Source organism: Sinohyriopsis cumingii, chromosome 4, assembly GCF_028554795.1.
Source record: "Sinohyriopsis cumingii isolate HCF-2022 chromosome 4, ASM2855479v2, whole genome shotgun sequence".
In the NCBI taxonomy this organism is placed as follows: Eukaryota; Metazoa; Mollusca; class Bivalvia; order Unionida; family Unionidae; genus Sinohyriopsis; species Sinohyriopsis cumingii.
In genome coordinates, this window is record NC_142964.1 from 133,364,764 (window position 1) to 133,381,439 (window position 16,676).

Sequence of the window (16,676 nt, forward strand, 5' to 3'; positions counted from 1 at the left end):
TACATTTGTACAGACATTTTGAATTCTCATTAGTAGAGTTTTGTTTTATGAGGAAAATATATAAAAAAATCTCACACTTGAATTATTCATCAACACATTTTTGAAAGGACAAACTTATTCACATCTGTACAATTTTTAAAACAAATGAGTTAATTTTCATCGTTTCAGTCATTTCTGCTTTTGACAAAAGTCTCAGTATTTTTTAACATCTTTAAATGTGAATTTTTTAAAGAGAACCTTTGAGAAAATTAGTGAGATGTGGTCCAGGTTCTTTGATTATTTTCAGGAAGAGTGACTTCATTTTATTTGGAACTTTTCCATTTGATCCTTTTGAACTGGCCACTCAATTGATTTGTTTCATGGTTCATTCCATTGAATTGGAGGGGGGATAGGAGGAAATGAGTATATGAACATGGAAACTGATATAAAAGACAATTCAGTGTCAGTTTTGTTCTGCTAATATTGAAGAAAAATTAAAAAATAGTTCCCACCCAAAGTCTCTTATTTCATGCCTACAATACACTAATTTATTCTCTCATGTTTCTTCTACTAGTTTTGAAAAGTGACAATGCTAATGGTTTGTTTGGGTTTCAACAACCATGCCAGCCAAGTCGATCTAACACTGAGAACTTCACAGTGTCATGTACAGTGGACCGAAGTCGTGGAAGTGATGGGACAGTCGTTGTCACGTGGGTGATATATCAACTGGTGGATGTACTTGCCATCATAGCAACGGATGATTTCATCAATTATACAGGCAGCGCAGTGTTTGGAGTTGGTCAGAGAACACAGGTGAGTACATGAGTCTGCCATTTGGCTGTGCATTGATGCACTGTTGCACCTAGAAAATCACAAGGGCATAGGACACTATCTCCCATCCTCTACATACAATATTTTAGTGGGACAAAGGAAGATTGTAGCACATAATGTACTACTAGTGATAAAGCAATGAGAAAATCATATTTGCTGTGACAGTTTTGCCACATTATCTTTGTCATCGGCACTGTACTGTCATATTTCCTTGGACACTGATATTATTGTTGTCCAGAAGTGAGTTTTTTAATTGGGAATGTTTCCTATTAAAATTTACAAACTCCAGATTAATATCACCCAACAGAAGTTAAAATAATGTAACTGCACAGACCTTCCTGCTCTCCAACTCTCAGATCTTTTCCTGAAGAAAGCATATGGCAGGCTTTACAAGCCAATCTTCAGAAAGTATTGCATTTCACTTAAACTTGTTTCACCAGCTGTTATTAAAGGTCAGTGTCATATGACGAGCAAGGGATCGCACTAAAAATGGACACAAGCATGCCTGGGGTCCAGATTTGGGTAACACAGGACAAACAATTGCGGGAAACCTATGATCCAACAAGTACAACACTGTTGATAGTGAGATCAAAGGTCAAATGGAAGGTTCAATAAAGATATGGATCTTACATTGTTTCATATTGAATTAGTACTTAATTTCAACTTCTAGTGGGGAATTGAAGATGAACTGGAGCTGCTACCATATCATATTATGGTAAATCCCACCCCTGTAAGTCACTCAACCAAACTGTGACCTGGGAACTTGTACCCCAGAATATATTACCAGTATGGTAAATCCCCATCCCTGCAAGTCACTCAACCAAACTGTGACTTGGAAACTTGTAACCAAAATATATTACCAGTATGGTTAATCCCCATCCCTGCAAGCCACTCAACTAAACTGTGACCTGGAAACTTGTAACCCACAATATATTACCAGTATGGTAAATCCCCATCCCTGCAAGTCACTCAATCAAACTGTGACCTGGAAACTTGTAACCAAAATATATTACCAGTATGGTTAATCCCCATCCCTGCAAGCCACTCAACTAAACTGTGACCTGGAAACTTGTAACCCAAAATATATTACCAGTATGGTTAATCCCCATCCCTGCAAGCCACTCGACCAAACTGTGACCTGGAAACTTGTAACCCACAATATATTACCAGTGTGGTAAATTCCCATCCCTGCAAGTCACTCAACCAAACTGTGACCTGGGAACTTGTACCCCAGAATATATTACCGGTATGGTAAATCCCCATCCCTACAAGTAACTTGACCAAACTATGACCTATGAACTTGTAACCCAAAATATATTTCATATATTAATTGTCCTCCTCCTCAGATGCAAATATAAAGTTTGATAAAAAAATATTTTAAAATGTCATCGAAATGCAACTTTTTGTACATTTGTATATGCTTTTGAGCCCCTTGCAAGGACTCCATATGGGGATCCAAATATCATACCATTCTCACAGGTGGTTTTATGATAGTCATCCAAGTTCCAAGTTTTGTGAATTTCCATCTGTGGTGTGGGAGGAGAAGCAATTATAGATGAACAGGTGGAGATTATTACCATCTCTCATGGATATAATTAGATCCTTGTGTCAAGAAGTTTTTCATGCAAGTGATGATGCATTTCACACATCAACTCAAGGACATACAAAATTCAGTGCTTACCTGGATGTACACTTAAGACTTTCATTTAATCTTTGACCCTCTATCATTGTAAAGTTGTTGCAAAACAAAAACACAAAATTTAAATTTAAATTTATAATCTATTATTATCTGTAACCTTTAGCTAAACAAAAATGGAGTTATAATCAGTGAAATATGAAATACATATTTCTGTCTGCGGTTGAAGCTAGATCACAAGCCATGTAATAATTTTAAATTTTGCTTTTGACTTAATTAAACAACAGACAAGTAGTGTTTATATGACTGCAGTTGATTTTCAGGCTGAAAGGGTATTTAATACTACTTCAGTGTCAATTCATTTTCAGGCTAATAAGATATTTCATACTATATATAAAGTTTCAATACATGTTTAGGCTGATAAGCTATTTCATACTACTTCCATGTCAATACATTTTCAGGCTGATAAGCTATTTCATACTACTTCCATGTCAATACATTTTCAGGCTGATAAGCTATTTCATACTACTTCCATGTCAATACATTTTCAGGCTGTTAAGCTATTTCATACTACTTCCATGTCAATACATTTTCAGGCTGTTAAGCTATTTCATATGAATACATGTCAATACATTTTCAGGCTGATAAGCTATTTCATACGACTTCCATGTCAATACATTTTCAGGCTGATAAGCTATTTCATACTACTTCCATGTCAATACATGTTCAGGCTGATAAGCTATTTCATACTACTTCCATGTCAATACATGTTCAGGCTGATAAGCTATTTCATACTACTTCCATGTCAATACATTTTCAGGCTGATAAGCTATTTCATGCTACTTCCATGTCAATACATGTTCAGGCTGATAAGCTATTTCATACTACTTCCATGCCAATATATTTTCAGGCTGATAAGCTATTTCATACTACTTCCATGCCAATATATTTTCAGGCTGATAAGCTATTTCATACTACTTCCATGTCAATACATTTTCAGGCTGATAAGCTATTTCATATGAATACATGTCAATACATTTTCAGGCTGATAAGCTATTTCATACGACTTCCATGTCAATACATTTTCAGGCTGATAAGCTATTTCATGCTACTTCCATGTCAATACATTTTCAGGCTGATAAGCTATTTCATACTACTTCCATGTCAATACATGTTCAGGCTGATAAGCTATTTCATACTACTTCCATGTCAATACATTTTCAGGCTGATAAGCTATTTCATACTACTTCCATGTCAATACATGTTCAGGCTGATAAGCTATTTCATACTACTTCCATGTCAATACATTTTCAGGCTGATAAGCTATTTCATGCTACTTCCATGTCAATACATGTTCAGGCTGATAAGCTATTTCATACTACTTCCATGCCAATATATTTTCAGGCTGATAAGCTATTTCATACTACTTCCATGTCAATACATGTTCAGGCTGATAAGCTATTTCATACTACTTCCATGTCAATACATTTTCAGGCTGATAAGCTATTTCATACTACTTCCATGTCAATACATGTTCAGGCTGATAAGCTATTTCATACTACTTCCATGTCAATACATTTTCAGGCTGATAAGCTATTTCATGCTACTTCCATGTCAATACATGTTCAGGCTGATAAGCTATTTCATACTACTTCCATGCCAATATATTTTCAGGCTGATAAGCTATTTCATACTACTTCCATGTCAATACATGATCAGGCTGATAAGCTATTTCATACTACTTCCATGTCAATACATGTTCAGGCTGATAAGCTATTTCATACTACTTCCATGTCAATACATTTTCAGGCTGATAAGCTATTTCATACTACTTCCATGTCAATACATGTTCAGGCTGATAAGCTATTTCATACTACTTCTATGTCAATACATTTTCAGGCTGATAAGCTATTTCATACTACTTCTATGTCAATACATGTTCAGGCTGATAAGCTATTTCATACTACTTCTATGTCAATACATTTTCAGGCTGATAAGCTATTTCATACTACTTCTATGTCAATACATTTTCAGGCTGATAAGCTATTTCATACTACTTCTATGTCAATACATTTTCAGGCTGATAAACTATTTCATACTACTTCCATGTCAATACATTTTCAGGCTGATAAACTATTTCATACTACTTCTATGTCAATACATTTTCAGGCTGATAAACTATTTCATACTACTTCCATGTCAATACATTTTCAGGCTGATAAGCTATTTCATACTACTTCCATGTCAATACATGTTCAGGCTGATAAGCTATTTCATACTACTTCCATGTCAATACATTTTCAGGCTGATAAGCTATTTCATACTACTTCCATGTCAATACATTTTCAGGCTGATAAACTATTTCATACTACTTCCATGTCAATACATTTTCAGGCTGATAAGCTATTTCATACTACTTCCATGTCAATACATGTTCAGGCTGATAAGATATTTCATACTGTTAAAGTGTCAATTCATTTTCAGGCTGATAAGCTATTTCGTAATACTTCACTGTCAATACACTTTGCGAATTTTTTACTATCAGCACATTTGCTGCATAAAATCAATGCTAATTAATGATGGATAAAATATGCAGCATATTTTATTGCTTCAGATGTGTTTTAATTAATCACCATGGCTTATTTGAACTTATGTTTAAGACCTGGTAGTTTGTATGAAACCGTTGAACATCTCAAACTGGTTAACCATTGCAAGTTCAGGCAGTTGAAGATCACAATTTTTCGATTGCATGATGCTCCTCCTCATTTATTATTTTTGAAAATTCTGTTTCTGGATAAACTCATGAAAATTTAAAGTTTGTGTAATATTTTTGGGATTAAGAGTACCTATTTAATTAATTTAATTAAATAATGTTGAACTTGAATACATTGGTTATAATATATTTACAGACATTCACACTGGCTGCCAAACAAGATCTCCTACCTGAGCTATCAGAGACATACGAGATTCGACTTATTAATGCAACAACAGATGATGGGCTTATTGGCAGCACTAATGTCAGTGGTGCAAGCATTGATCCCACCCATAGCAGATCCACTGTTATTATTGAGGAGAACGATTACCCATATGGAATACTACAGTTTTCAACAGCTGAGTTCCCTCCCCAGCCTTTTGACCCAATTATCCCACCTGCTACAGAGGCACCAAAAGTGAGTCAATGTTTATGTAGGAGAATATTTTTAAGATATTGTGTTTTTATATATTTGCTAATGTATTTATTTTTTTAATTATGTATGAAGACAAGGTCAGAATGCTTCTTATGTATTCACAGGCAGGATTTGAAAGCATTTGATTGAACAGAAATGCATTTTCTTCTTTTTCAAGGTATTGTATTTCTATGTTGTGCATAGTTTCCATCACTGCATATAGTTTACATATTCATAGGATTTTAATGGGAATTAAAGAGTTGTAAAACTGTCTAATCCAATTCAAATCTTTATTTTTTTATGAAGGGGTAAAATTAGCCTAAAATGCAAGAAAAGTCTCAATTTGTTTCTCCCCATGAACATAGTGGAATTATAATGAAATGAAAACAAGATTTTAAAGTTAGCATAACTGGAGCAGGTAAATGATACACATAATATGGACATACATGTATATTATCTCAGGTGAGGGTGGCTGAGGAAGCTGGAAAAGTGCGCCTCCTGGTGGTAAGAGCTCAGGGCTCATTAGGGCCTGTAACTGTGGAATGGAGAACAGCAGACGGAACTGCCAGGAGTTCAGGCAAATCTCCACCTGACTTTTCAGTAAGTCTCCATTTTAAAATTAATCTGCATGAAGGAGTCACGCTTTAGACTGGACTTTATTTGTTCAGTGCACCAACATTTGAGGATCTTTGACTTTGGATGCAGAACTGAGGTTTATGTGATTGCTGAGTTGTGGCATGTGTTTTATATTTTCACCTACACAGATATTTAGTTTAGAATGCAAAACTTTTTTAATTCCTGAGTTTATGGGTAGTTCTTACTGCCTATATCCATACTGATTTGTTACTTAGGTTTTATGGTGGAAAGAAAATAGTCTAGTCTACTAGTGTTGTTTGGAAGTTATATTTTACCATAGCACAAATCATATATTCTTATCTGGTTGGATTTTCCTATGACACAAACGGGAAATCTTACAAATAATCTCCATAACTTCACATTAGGAGGTGTCTATGTGTGACAGTTGACAGTTTGTTCTGCCATTACATAGTTTCCCTAGTCTAACTGGTGGGTACCTTCTCAGTAAATTGATGACATTCAATTTCACACAATTGTAACAAACTCACAGACTTTTCGTCATCAGAATAAGAGAGAAATTTGCCTGTCCCGTTAAACAGGACCTGCCAGCCATAACAATTTTGGCACAATCCTTACAGTTTTATAGATTAACTTACATCTTTTGTACATCTGTGTATGAATTATGTATTTGATACATTGACCAGAATGATTTGTCCTTTTTATAAATCAATATTACCCACAAACATTATTTATGTGTGAGAAAATTATAGAAAAGAAGGTGTCCACACAGTCCTTGCATAGTCAAAAGAGTAAACATATAGTGTACATGTGCTTACCTATTGTTCTATTTATAGCAGTTGTCTTACATTATATTAAGAGTTAGATGTATTGTATATAGACTTTGAGTATGTTTTATGTTTGAATTCTGGCTCAGATCCACCTGGATTTTGTGCATTTGTGACAAGAGCTCAACCCAGCTACAGATCCAGGCTGGTAACAAATATAAATGTACATTTTTCATACTGTTGATTCTAATTATGAAATTTGGTATATAGATTACATTTATGTTTTACTTTATTATATAGTTTTATAAATTTTTCAAAATATTTAAATCTTTACCTTTTATCTTATTGTACTTTTTTTTAAACATTTACTCAGAGTGGTTTATATTCATAACATATTTTGTGCTGTATATTTTTATATTTTTGGAACTTTTACCTGGCACAATGCAGCCATTGTTGTACTGAGGTACTGCTAAATTCACATAAGTGCATACATACATTATACACACATACATGTACATACATACATACATACATACATACATCATGCATGCATGCATGCATGCATACACACACACACATACACACATTATACATACATACATACATATATGCATACATACATACATACATACATACATACATACATACATACATGTTTTATGCTCAGATTTTGCTTTTTGTCTACATTGATTACACTTATACCTCTTTAGAGGTTTGCAAGTATGAGAATATTACAGTAATATGAAGTCACTTTTGCCCCATACATCTGTAACAGTTGCTGGTTTGTATTCTGTCTGAGGTTACTTTTGCCCTATTCATCTGTGAGTTGCTGGTTGGTTTGCTATGTGAAGTCACTTTTGCCAATTACAACTGCTACAATTGCTGGTTGGTTTTCTGTTTAAGGTAACTTTTGACCCATTCATCTGTGACAGTTGCTGGTCAGTTTCCTTTTTTTTGCATGCATACATTTATCATTAGTTATTCATCATTTTTATTAAATCTTTCTTTCTTGTCCTTTGATCTAATTGTTATCATTTATATTATGGAAAAACATTAAGCATGGAAATGTGCATATTGATTTAATAGAAGATAATTAGGCATGTCATTTATATTAATTGATTTAATAGAATATAGGCATGTCTTTTATATTAATTGCTATTGTTAGTTATTTGTTATTTTGAACCAAACTCTTCAGTTGTGTGTTTTGCAATTTACAACTTCTGATCACAATTTTGCCATAATAATGCTGGATTATTCTTCTGTATTTAATATCAATAAATCTGCACTTAAGATAGATAACTCTGCACTTAAGATCAATAAATGTGCACTTAAGATCAATAAATGTGCACTTACGATCAATAAATTTGCACTAAAGATCAATAAATCTGCACTTAAGATAAATAAATCTAACCAGATGCTACAACTCTTATTGGTAATTTGAAGGAGAAGCTAATGAGTTCTATGCTATCTCTGCAAAATGGTGTGATTTATGCCATCAATAATGTTATGAAACAGGCATAAACACAAATCATGTATTGAGAATTAAAGATGGAATGGCTGTTTCAAAAGTATTTTTGTGAGGCTAAAATTAAATATTTAAGATAGAACATTATGTTTTGGGTTTGGGTTTTTTCATTGAAGATTCTACAAAGTAATGGTTGCATGTCTCTTGGTGGCTTTAATTATATAATAATAATGTTATTGATGTTGCATTACATGCTTGTTGGCCACTGCAAAAACAATAAGTTTGAATTGCAAACTCATTGGCCACTGCCAAAGAGTGTTCGATTTTGTATTGCAAGATCATTAGCCACTGAAATAAACAGTGTTTCATTTTGTATTGCAAACTCATTAGCCAGTGAAATAAACAGTGTTTGATTTTGTATTGCAAACTCATTGGCCACTACCAAACAGTGATTGATTTTGTATTGCAAACTCATTGTCCACTGAAAAACTAGTGTTTGATTTTGTATTGCAAGCACATTGGCCACTGCCAAACAGTGTTTGATTTTGTATTGTAAGCACATTGGCCACTGCCAAACAGTGTTTGATTTTGTATTGCAAGCACATTGGTCACTGCCAAACAGTGTTTGATTTTGTATTGCAAGCACATTGGCCACTGCCAAACAGTGTTTGATTTTGTATTGCAAGCACACTGGCCACTGCCAAACAGTGTTTGATTTTGTATTGCAAGATCACTGGCTACTGCCAAACAGGTGGAATTTGCAGAAGGTACAGAACAGTTATTCAAACCAATTATCAAACCAACCAAGAAAATTGTTACAGCAAATGAGACAGCTCAAAAAGCTCTTGAGACATTGACTGTTGTTATCTTCAAGCAGCTCAACAACCACCTCAACAACCTCCTCAACCACAACTGAAGTTCAACCACAACCGCTGCCAAAAGTCATGACTAACATCATTCAAAAATGTACACCTGAAGGTAATGCCAAAATCACTCCCCAAAAAACAATTGATATTGCCATGGTTGGATATCATAATAGAGATAATTATGTAAAACCCGAATATGTAAAAACTATGAGATCTGCCGATTGGATTAGGGATGTATATCGCATCACTGCTAATACTCCACAAATCAGAACTGAAGAAGATGTTAATAATTTTAACATTTTTAACCAGACAGTAGATGAGCATATTAGACAAGCAATGCTGGAAAGGAGACAAAAAGAAGAAGAAATGAATTTGTAACTTGAAGAAGCTAAACAATCAAGGATTAATGAAAAGTAAAATAAATGAAGTCAAAACTTAGAGGTTGAAGTAGCAAGGAAACAAAAAGAAGATTTGGAATTTGAAGAAATTAGACAAAGGAAGGAATTACATTCACCAAGTAAGAAACATGCAAAATGGAAATCAGTCTCAGGAAAATGGGAGAAAGAAGCAGATATAAAAATAAATGAGGAAGAAGGAGCAACTGGAAGTGGTCTTGTTACTCAAGGAAGTAGTCTTATTACTCCATGTCCTAATAATGTCCTTGCCAATGTTGAACGTCTAGAAATTCTGATTGGCGGAAAACAAGCTGGTAATAATTACCCAGAAATTGTTAATGAAGTAGCTAATATTTGTCAGAGATTATTTACAGGTGGTATCATGGACATTAATATTTATCGATCTCTCATCGATGAATTGGTTGATAATTGCCACAGTGATTGAGGGTATGTAATTAGATCAGTGACAAGAAAATAAGATGATCAAACATAATTCTCAGCTTAGACCTAGATTGGTCAGGGTGATAAATTCATGATTACCAACACACAAAGCATTCTACGGTGATGTTGTTCGGGGTCTATTATGGCATTGTTTGACAGCGCCACATATATCATCGACAGAAGAAATATTAAATCAATTCAGAAAGATGTCAATGTTGCCATGATGATAGTAGGTCTAGCAAGATATTCAGATGATTATTCAATATCAGTTGGTCCGTCAATGATGTTTGCTAAGGATACTTCTGGCTTTTCTGATCGAAGACAGCATGAAATAAGACGACCGAGAAACTTCACCAACAATGCTGATGCTGATGTGGAAAATATGATTATCAGAGTTAATCCAAATTTTAATTTAGGATTCTCAGTATGTCGATCAGTGTTAAAAGGTGATCATAGAAGAGTTTCATGTGCAATTCCATTATCTCATAAATTTGGATTTTGTAGAGATGTTAGAAAAGTTATTTTTGGAGCTAAACATACTGTTGCACTTGTAAGAAAAGCTACAGACAATGATGCAGTTTGGTGTCCAGCTGATGAGTGTAAAGTAATATTGACAAAACTTTCATTGTGGATGCCAGTGATGACTCCATCAATTGATGAATAACAAAGATTGTTATCTTTCATGGGTCAAGGTGGTAAATCAACATTGTCATGGTTGACAATGACTGCAGATAGTGTTTATAGTAGTCAATGGTTTATTCACATGGCATATAGCATCACAGCAAGTTGTTTCTGCACCTAGACATATATTTGTTGCATTTCAAGATATTGCACAAATAAACGATGAAAATAATAGTTTAATGATATTTGATAAGCTCAATGTTACTGAGGTTTCTTTAAGGATAAATGGACATCAAGAACCATCTGAAGATATATTGTTAAATCTTGATCAAAATCATGTAGCACATGTATGTCATCATTTGATTAAGTTTATGGGGCATGATCAGAATATTGATTCTGGTTTACAGATATCACAATTAGATTTTACAATGTTTTAAATAATCAATTACTTTTCACTGAAACACCTGGATTTAGTTAGACACTCTGTCATTGATATACATTTTTGAGTTTGTGTAAATAGAGATGCTGCAGCTGTTCCTAATTATAGAGCAGTCAGACAAAACAATGCTACTTGAAGGTGTTGGTGGACAAATGAGAGTTATTAATGCCCCAGTAGAAAACATGTAATTAAATCGCTCATGATATTTATAATGTCATATCATCATGTTAGTGTCAGTCTGACTCCTTGTCAGATTACAAAGTTACAATCAGTATCAAAAAAGAATTCTGGAACAAATTTAACACTAAAAAATGATCAGAGAGGTGGCAAAAATAAACTTTCACTGACTGAACATCAACTCAAGCACTTCAGTAATGCCAAACAATCAAATACCGATGTTAAATTTGATTGTTCTGTGGATGCCATTAAAGACGTAGTTAAAACAGGTGGTATATTTCCATGTCTTGCAGCTATACCAGCGTTAATAGCTGCCGTGGCTCCAGCTGTTGCAAAAGCAGCTGCACTTGGTGCTGTTGGAACTGCTACTGGAATGACATTAAAGAAAGCAACAGGAAAAGGAATAAAGACTTCTTAAGAAAAAGGAAGGGGTCTAAGATTACCAAAAACCCCTCATTGGTACGGAAAAGGTCTGAAACTTCCAGGAACACTTTGCTGATTCCTCCTATGTCAAATTTTTAATTACTTAATGCTGTAAAAAATTAAATATAAAAAACAGAGGTGTTTTTATGCCTGATCAATTACCAAAACAACCAAACAATGTTGAAAGAGGCATTATTAATCTAAATAAAAGTTCTGGTCCAGGTACTCGTTTGGCATATGCAATTGATCCATGTGGAATTGTTTATTTTGATTTGTATGGGTTGGATCCACCAAAAGAATTTTTAAATTATGTAAACACAGTAAAAACTCCAGTCTGGTATTCAACATTACTAACACAGACAATACCAGATCCACTAATATGTGGGTGTGAAGTAATTGCTGTACTCGACAATGTGTCATCATCAACAATACCACCTCATAAAGTCGTGCATGAGTATACAAGCAGATGGTCTGTCGTTTTAAACAGATCTTAAAGTATAATGGTAGATTTTTGCAGAAGATCTTCTTGGAGTAGGACTCAGGAAAAAACTCAGGGCAACTTATCTAAATATGCAACCCTTGATGAGGTCAAGAATGAACTCGCTAATCTTTTATGTCTTGCAAATGTGGATCAAAATGAAGCCATTGTTTTTCAAGATAAACAAGGACGATTAAAGGCGAGTAATATCCCGTTGAAAGATATTATTCTGTGGGTTCCAGATGCAACAGAAGATAACTTAGTGGTGCTTACTAAAAATGGTAAAATTAAAAAAATCAGAGGAATCAGTTCTATCAGTCATGGGAGAAATTGAGGGACGTATCAGAATAATTGGGGATATTATATATGGCGATCTCAATAGGAGTAAAAATACAATTAATAATGTGAGAGGACCAAGATCAAATGATGATGTGGTAACAAAAAGATATGTAGACAACATCAACATGATGAGAACTGAGATCAACGATCATTTATTAACCGCAAGTGTTACAATGACTGGTTCTCTCAATATGACTAATAATAAAATTTCTGGTCTTGGAGAACCAGAATCAACGACGTTGCAGTGAAGAAATATGTTGATGATAGCAACATTTCGTTGATGAACTCGTTAATGACAATCAATGATGAAATGGCCACATTTAGATCTGAATATCCTAATCTTGTACAATCGTCTACAAATTTTCGTAGAAACGTAAATAGAGCCATTAACGAATTTTGGGAAGTCCACCGGTTATTGATATCAAGCTCTCTGGCATAATTTTTTTTTTACCGATAGTGTTGTATATACGGTATCATCTGGATCAACATTATGGTCACCACTCAATAAATCCATTAAACATCACGCTGAGGGTAACGGGTTATACAGATTCTCAGTACTTGGTACTACGACATTCACGATATCCACCGCAATACCACTGCGTTATCCAATTAACGAGTTTACTGGATATATGTTAGTTATGTTGGATCAAAATGACGAGGAACATTCGTGGTGGAACCGGAAGAAAAAGGCAATCCCGTGTTGTAATATTGGTGTCTTGAATTAGTTGCTAAAATACCACTACATAAAATACAATGAGCTCCCCAATCAATGTTCAACATTACATCTATAATCAGTCACGTGAATGGCAAACAAAACTAAAATATATCGTTGACGAGTATGCAGTAAAAGTAAAAGAAATATCGCAGACGTATACTTGTTGTTGACATAATTGTTTATTCAGCGTCTGCTGTTATTGCTGGATCCGGTGTATTACTATCAACAATAAACAATAACATCACCAGCAGTTGTAACAATTTGTGTTTCAGCTTCAACAACAATTGCTGGTATTCTTAATAACATCGCAAAAAAAAATATGCTCATGTACAAATAAAAAATTACATGAGTATATAATAAATTTACATGCGTCAACGCTGGCATAATCTAAATTATATTCGTTGTTATCATTGAGTCTTGGTGATAGATTAAAATCAGATTTTGATTTACACAGATGATTGGAATTTATAAAGATGTAATGACTGTGATAGAATCAATATGCGTCTGATTTAAATAATCATAATAATAATAATAATAATAATAATAATAATAATAATAATAATAATAATAATTGATTTAGAAGTTACATAAAATGAATAATGTCAACCCCGAACGAGTAACTACAGCAGATTGTCGTTAATACAACTCCGTCAAAAACTATGATGACATCAGCAAGCTCAACTAATCCTGAATTTAGTGTTAACTTTCCAACTGCAATTCCAGCACACAAAAAATATCACTAGCACGATTGCGAGTATATTACAGCTGGCCAAATATCAGATCAAGATCATTTGGTGGATTACCAGCAAATAATTCTGGTATTTGCAAATAATAATAAACAAGATGGAACTCCCGATGGGCATGTTGTTGAAATTCCCACGGGCGGTTATCAAAGTTAACAAATCAACGATGAATTCCAGCGCAGAATTAAATCTGTTACTGAAAGAGAATCTAAAAGTGCTATCACTGTTCATGAACCAACATTATCAACTGAGATAGAAATAAACTCTCTGATGATAATAATAATAATAAGGACTTTGTACAGCGCCTAATCTTTAGAAGCTCTAAGAGCTTTACAACATTAGACAACACATGTAAGATAAAAAAAAACATATATAATGATATGATTACAAACACAAGCACCATGAAATCAGAAAACATAAAAAAAACATGCTGAGAATATTTAAGGTAGGAAACATTATTAGGTCTTTAAGTTTGCTCTTGCAGTCGAAAAAAGTGAGTTTTGAGAGCACTCTTGAATGGGATCACTGTGTCTTTGTGTCTAAGTTCAGTGGGCAATTCATTCAACATTGCTGGTTCCTGGTATGCAAAAGAACGCTGTCCATATGACTTTGTTTTCATAGTAGGAATAATGAGTATACGATTGTCAGAAGAGGAGTGTAAGTATCTTGCAGGTGTGTACACATGAGTGAGGTCGGATAGGTATGTTGGACTAGAGTCTGTCTGTGAAACGTAGCACAGATAACAAATTTTGTGTTTGATTCTGGATCGAATGTATAGCCAGTGTAGGGTACAGAGCAGCAGGGAGGTGTGCTCTGATCGTGGTACTCTAAGTATGATCCGAGCAGCTGTGTTTTGAACTTTTTGAAGTTTCTGGAGCAGATATTGAGATGAACCAGATAGAATTGAGTTTCAATAGTCCAGTCTTGAAAGTACTAATGAACACACAAGTGTTTCAGTGGCATCAACTGAAAGATATTTGCGAATGGAGCTGATGCGTCTCAGCTCAAGATATGCAGCCTTGCATATGTTCATGACATGTTGGTGTAATGTGAGAGTACTGTCCAGAGTAACACTCAGGTTTCGTACTGATTGTGTGAATTTAATGTTGGTGTTGCTGATATTTATTGTTTCAGGTAAAGAATGTGAATGAGAAAGTCTTTGTGTTGTGATCAGATCAGAATGGCTTCAGTTTTATCATCATTCATCTGCAGCTTGTTACATGTCATCCATGATTTCACATCAGAAATGCACCTCTCTACACCTTGGATGGTAGCATCAACTTCAGTTGGATGGCTAGATTTGTATGTTTGGGTGTCATCAGCGTACAATTGGTGAGGCACTGGATGATGATCTATGACACTTGAGAGCGACTGAGTGTATAGAATGAAGAGAACAGGTCCAGGAACAGACCCCTGTAGAACACCACAACGTAGATCAACTGGACTGGAGTGTATTCCATTTGCGGACACAATTTGTGTCCTGTTGACCAAGTAGGACTTGAACCACAGTAAGGCTGTATCATGAATGCCAAATACATGCTGCAACCGGTGAATTAATATATCATGGTCTATTGTGTCAAATGCTGTAAACATTTCAAGGAGGGTGAGGACTGTAATCTTTCTGCTATCCAACGCAGAGAGAATGTCATTAACTACTTTTAGAAGAGTAGTTTCAGTACTGTGGCAAGGGCGATATGCAGATTGTACATTGCTAAAAAGACTTTGAATTTAGATGAGATACAAGCTGAGATAGAACAACCTTTTCTAAGGTTTTTGATATGAATGGGAGATTAGAAACTGGGCGGTAGTTCTTTAAATCGTTATGGTCTAGTGTTGGTTTCTTCAGCAGAGGCTTTACAATGGCAGTTTTGAAAAATGATGGGAATTCTCCGGATGAGAGAGAGGTATTAATAACATCAGTTAGTGAAAGCAATACTGGATCTAAGCACTCAAGCAGCAGTGATGTTGGAATTGGATCAAGTTCACATGACTTTGGTGCACTCTTCATCACGATTGTACGTACGAAATCCATAGAGACAGGTTCAAATGCTGCTAATGGTTGCCACTCAAATTCGGTATCCCAACTGGATGGTGACGACGAGTCAGTTGAAATTGTGGTGTCAAGCTTATCTCTAATGGTTTGTACTTTGTCACATAAGAAATTTGCAAACATGTCCGGAAGGTTGACTGGAGAGAAGATAGTTGGAAGTGGTGTAGATTTGTTCCTTGACATTAGCTTGTTAATAATCTCGAAGAGCTCTTTGCAGCTGAAACTTTCCATGATCTTAGTAGTGTAGTGGGCTGATTTCGCTGCATGGACTATATCTGTGACATTCTTCTTAGCGGCTTCATAGATTTGCTTATGAATAGTGAGTCTGGTGGAATGCCGAAGCCTTTCAGCTTTATGGTGGTCTCTTTAAGCAGTGCGAAGCTGGTCCCTAACACTGCTATACCATGGAGAACACTTTTGAATTGATACTCTGCACTTGGTAGCTGGGGCATGTTTGTCGAGCAATGAACGCAGGCAGTTATCTTGTTGTTCTGCGGTAGGAGGTAAGCAAGTTGTTAGGTTAGCTTGGATGTCGTGCATTAGTTTGGTT

General features: G+C 34.9%; 1 protein-coding gene across 1 annotated transcript in view; it reads left to right on the forward strand.

Annotated features, from left to right (window-relative positions):
- Window positions 1-16,676, forward strand: part of LOC149802116 (adhesion G protein-coupled receptor V1-like) — a 513,020-nt gene that overhangs the window by 196,741 nt on the left and 299,603 nt on the right. The window contains exons 32-34 of the mRNA XM_089956897.1: window positions 554-792; window positions 5,356-5,616; window positions 6,076-6,213. Coding sequence (XP_089813023.1) covers window positions 554-792; window positions 5,356-5,616; window positions 6,076-6,213 — 638 coding nt within the window. The remainder of the gene's footprint in view (window positions 1-553; window positions 793-5,355; window positions 5,617-6,075; window positions 6,214-16,676) is intronic.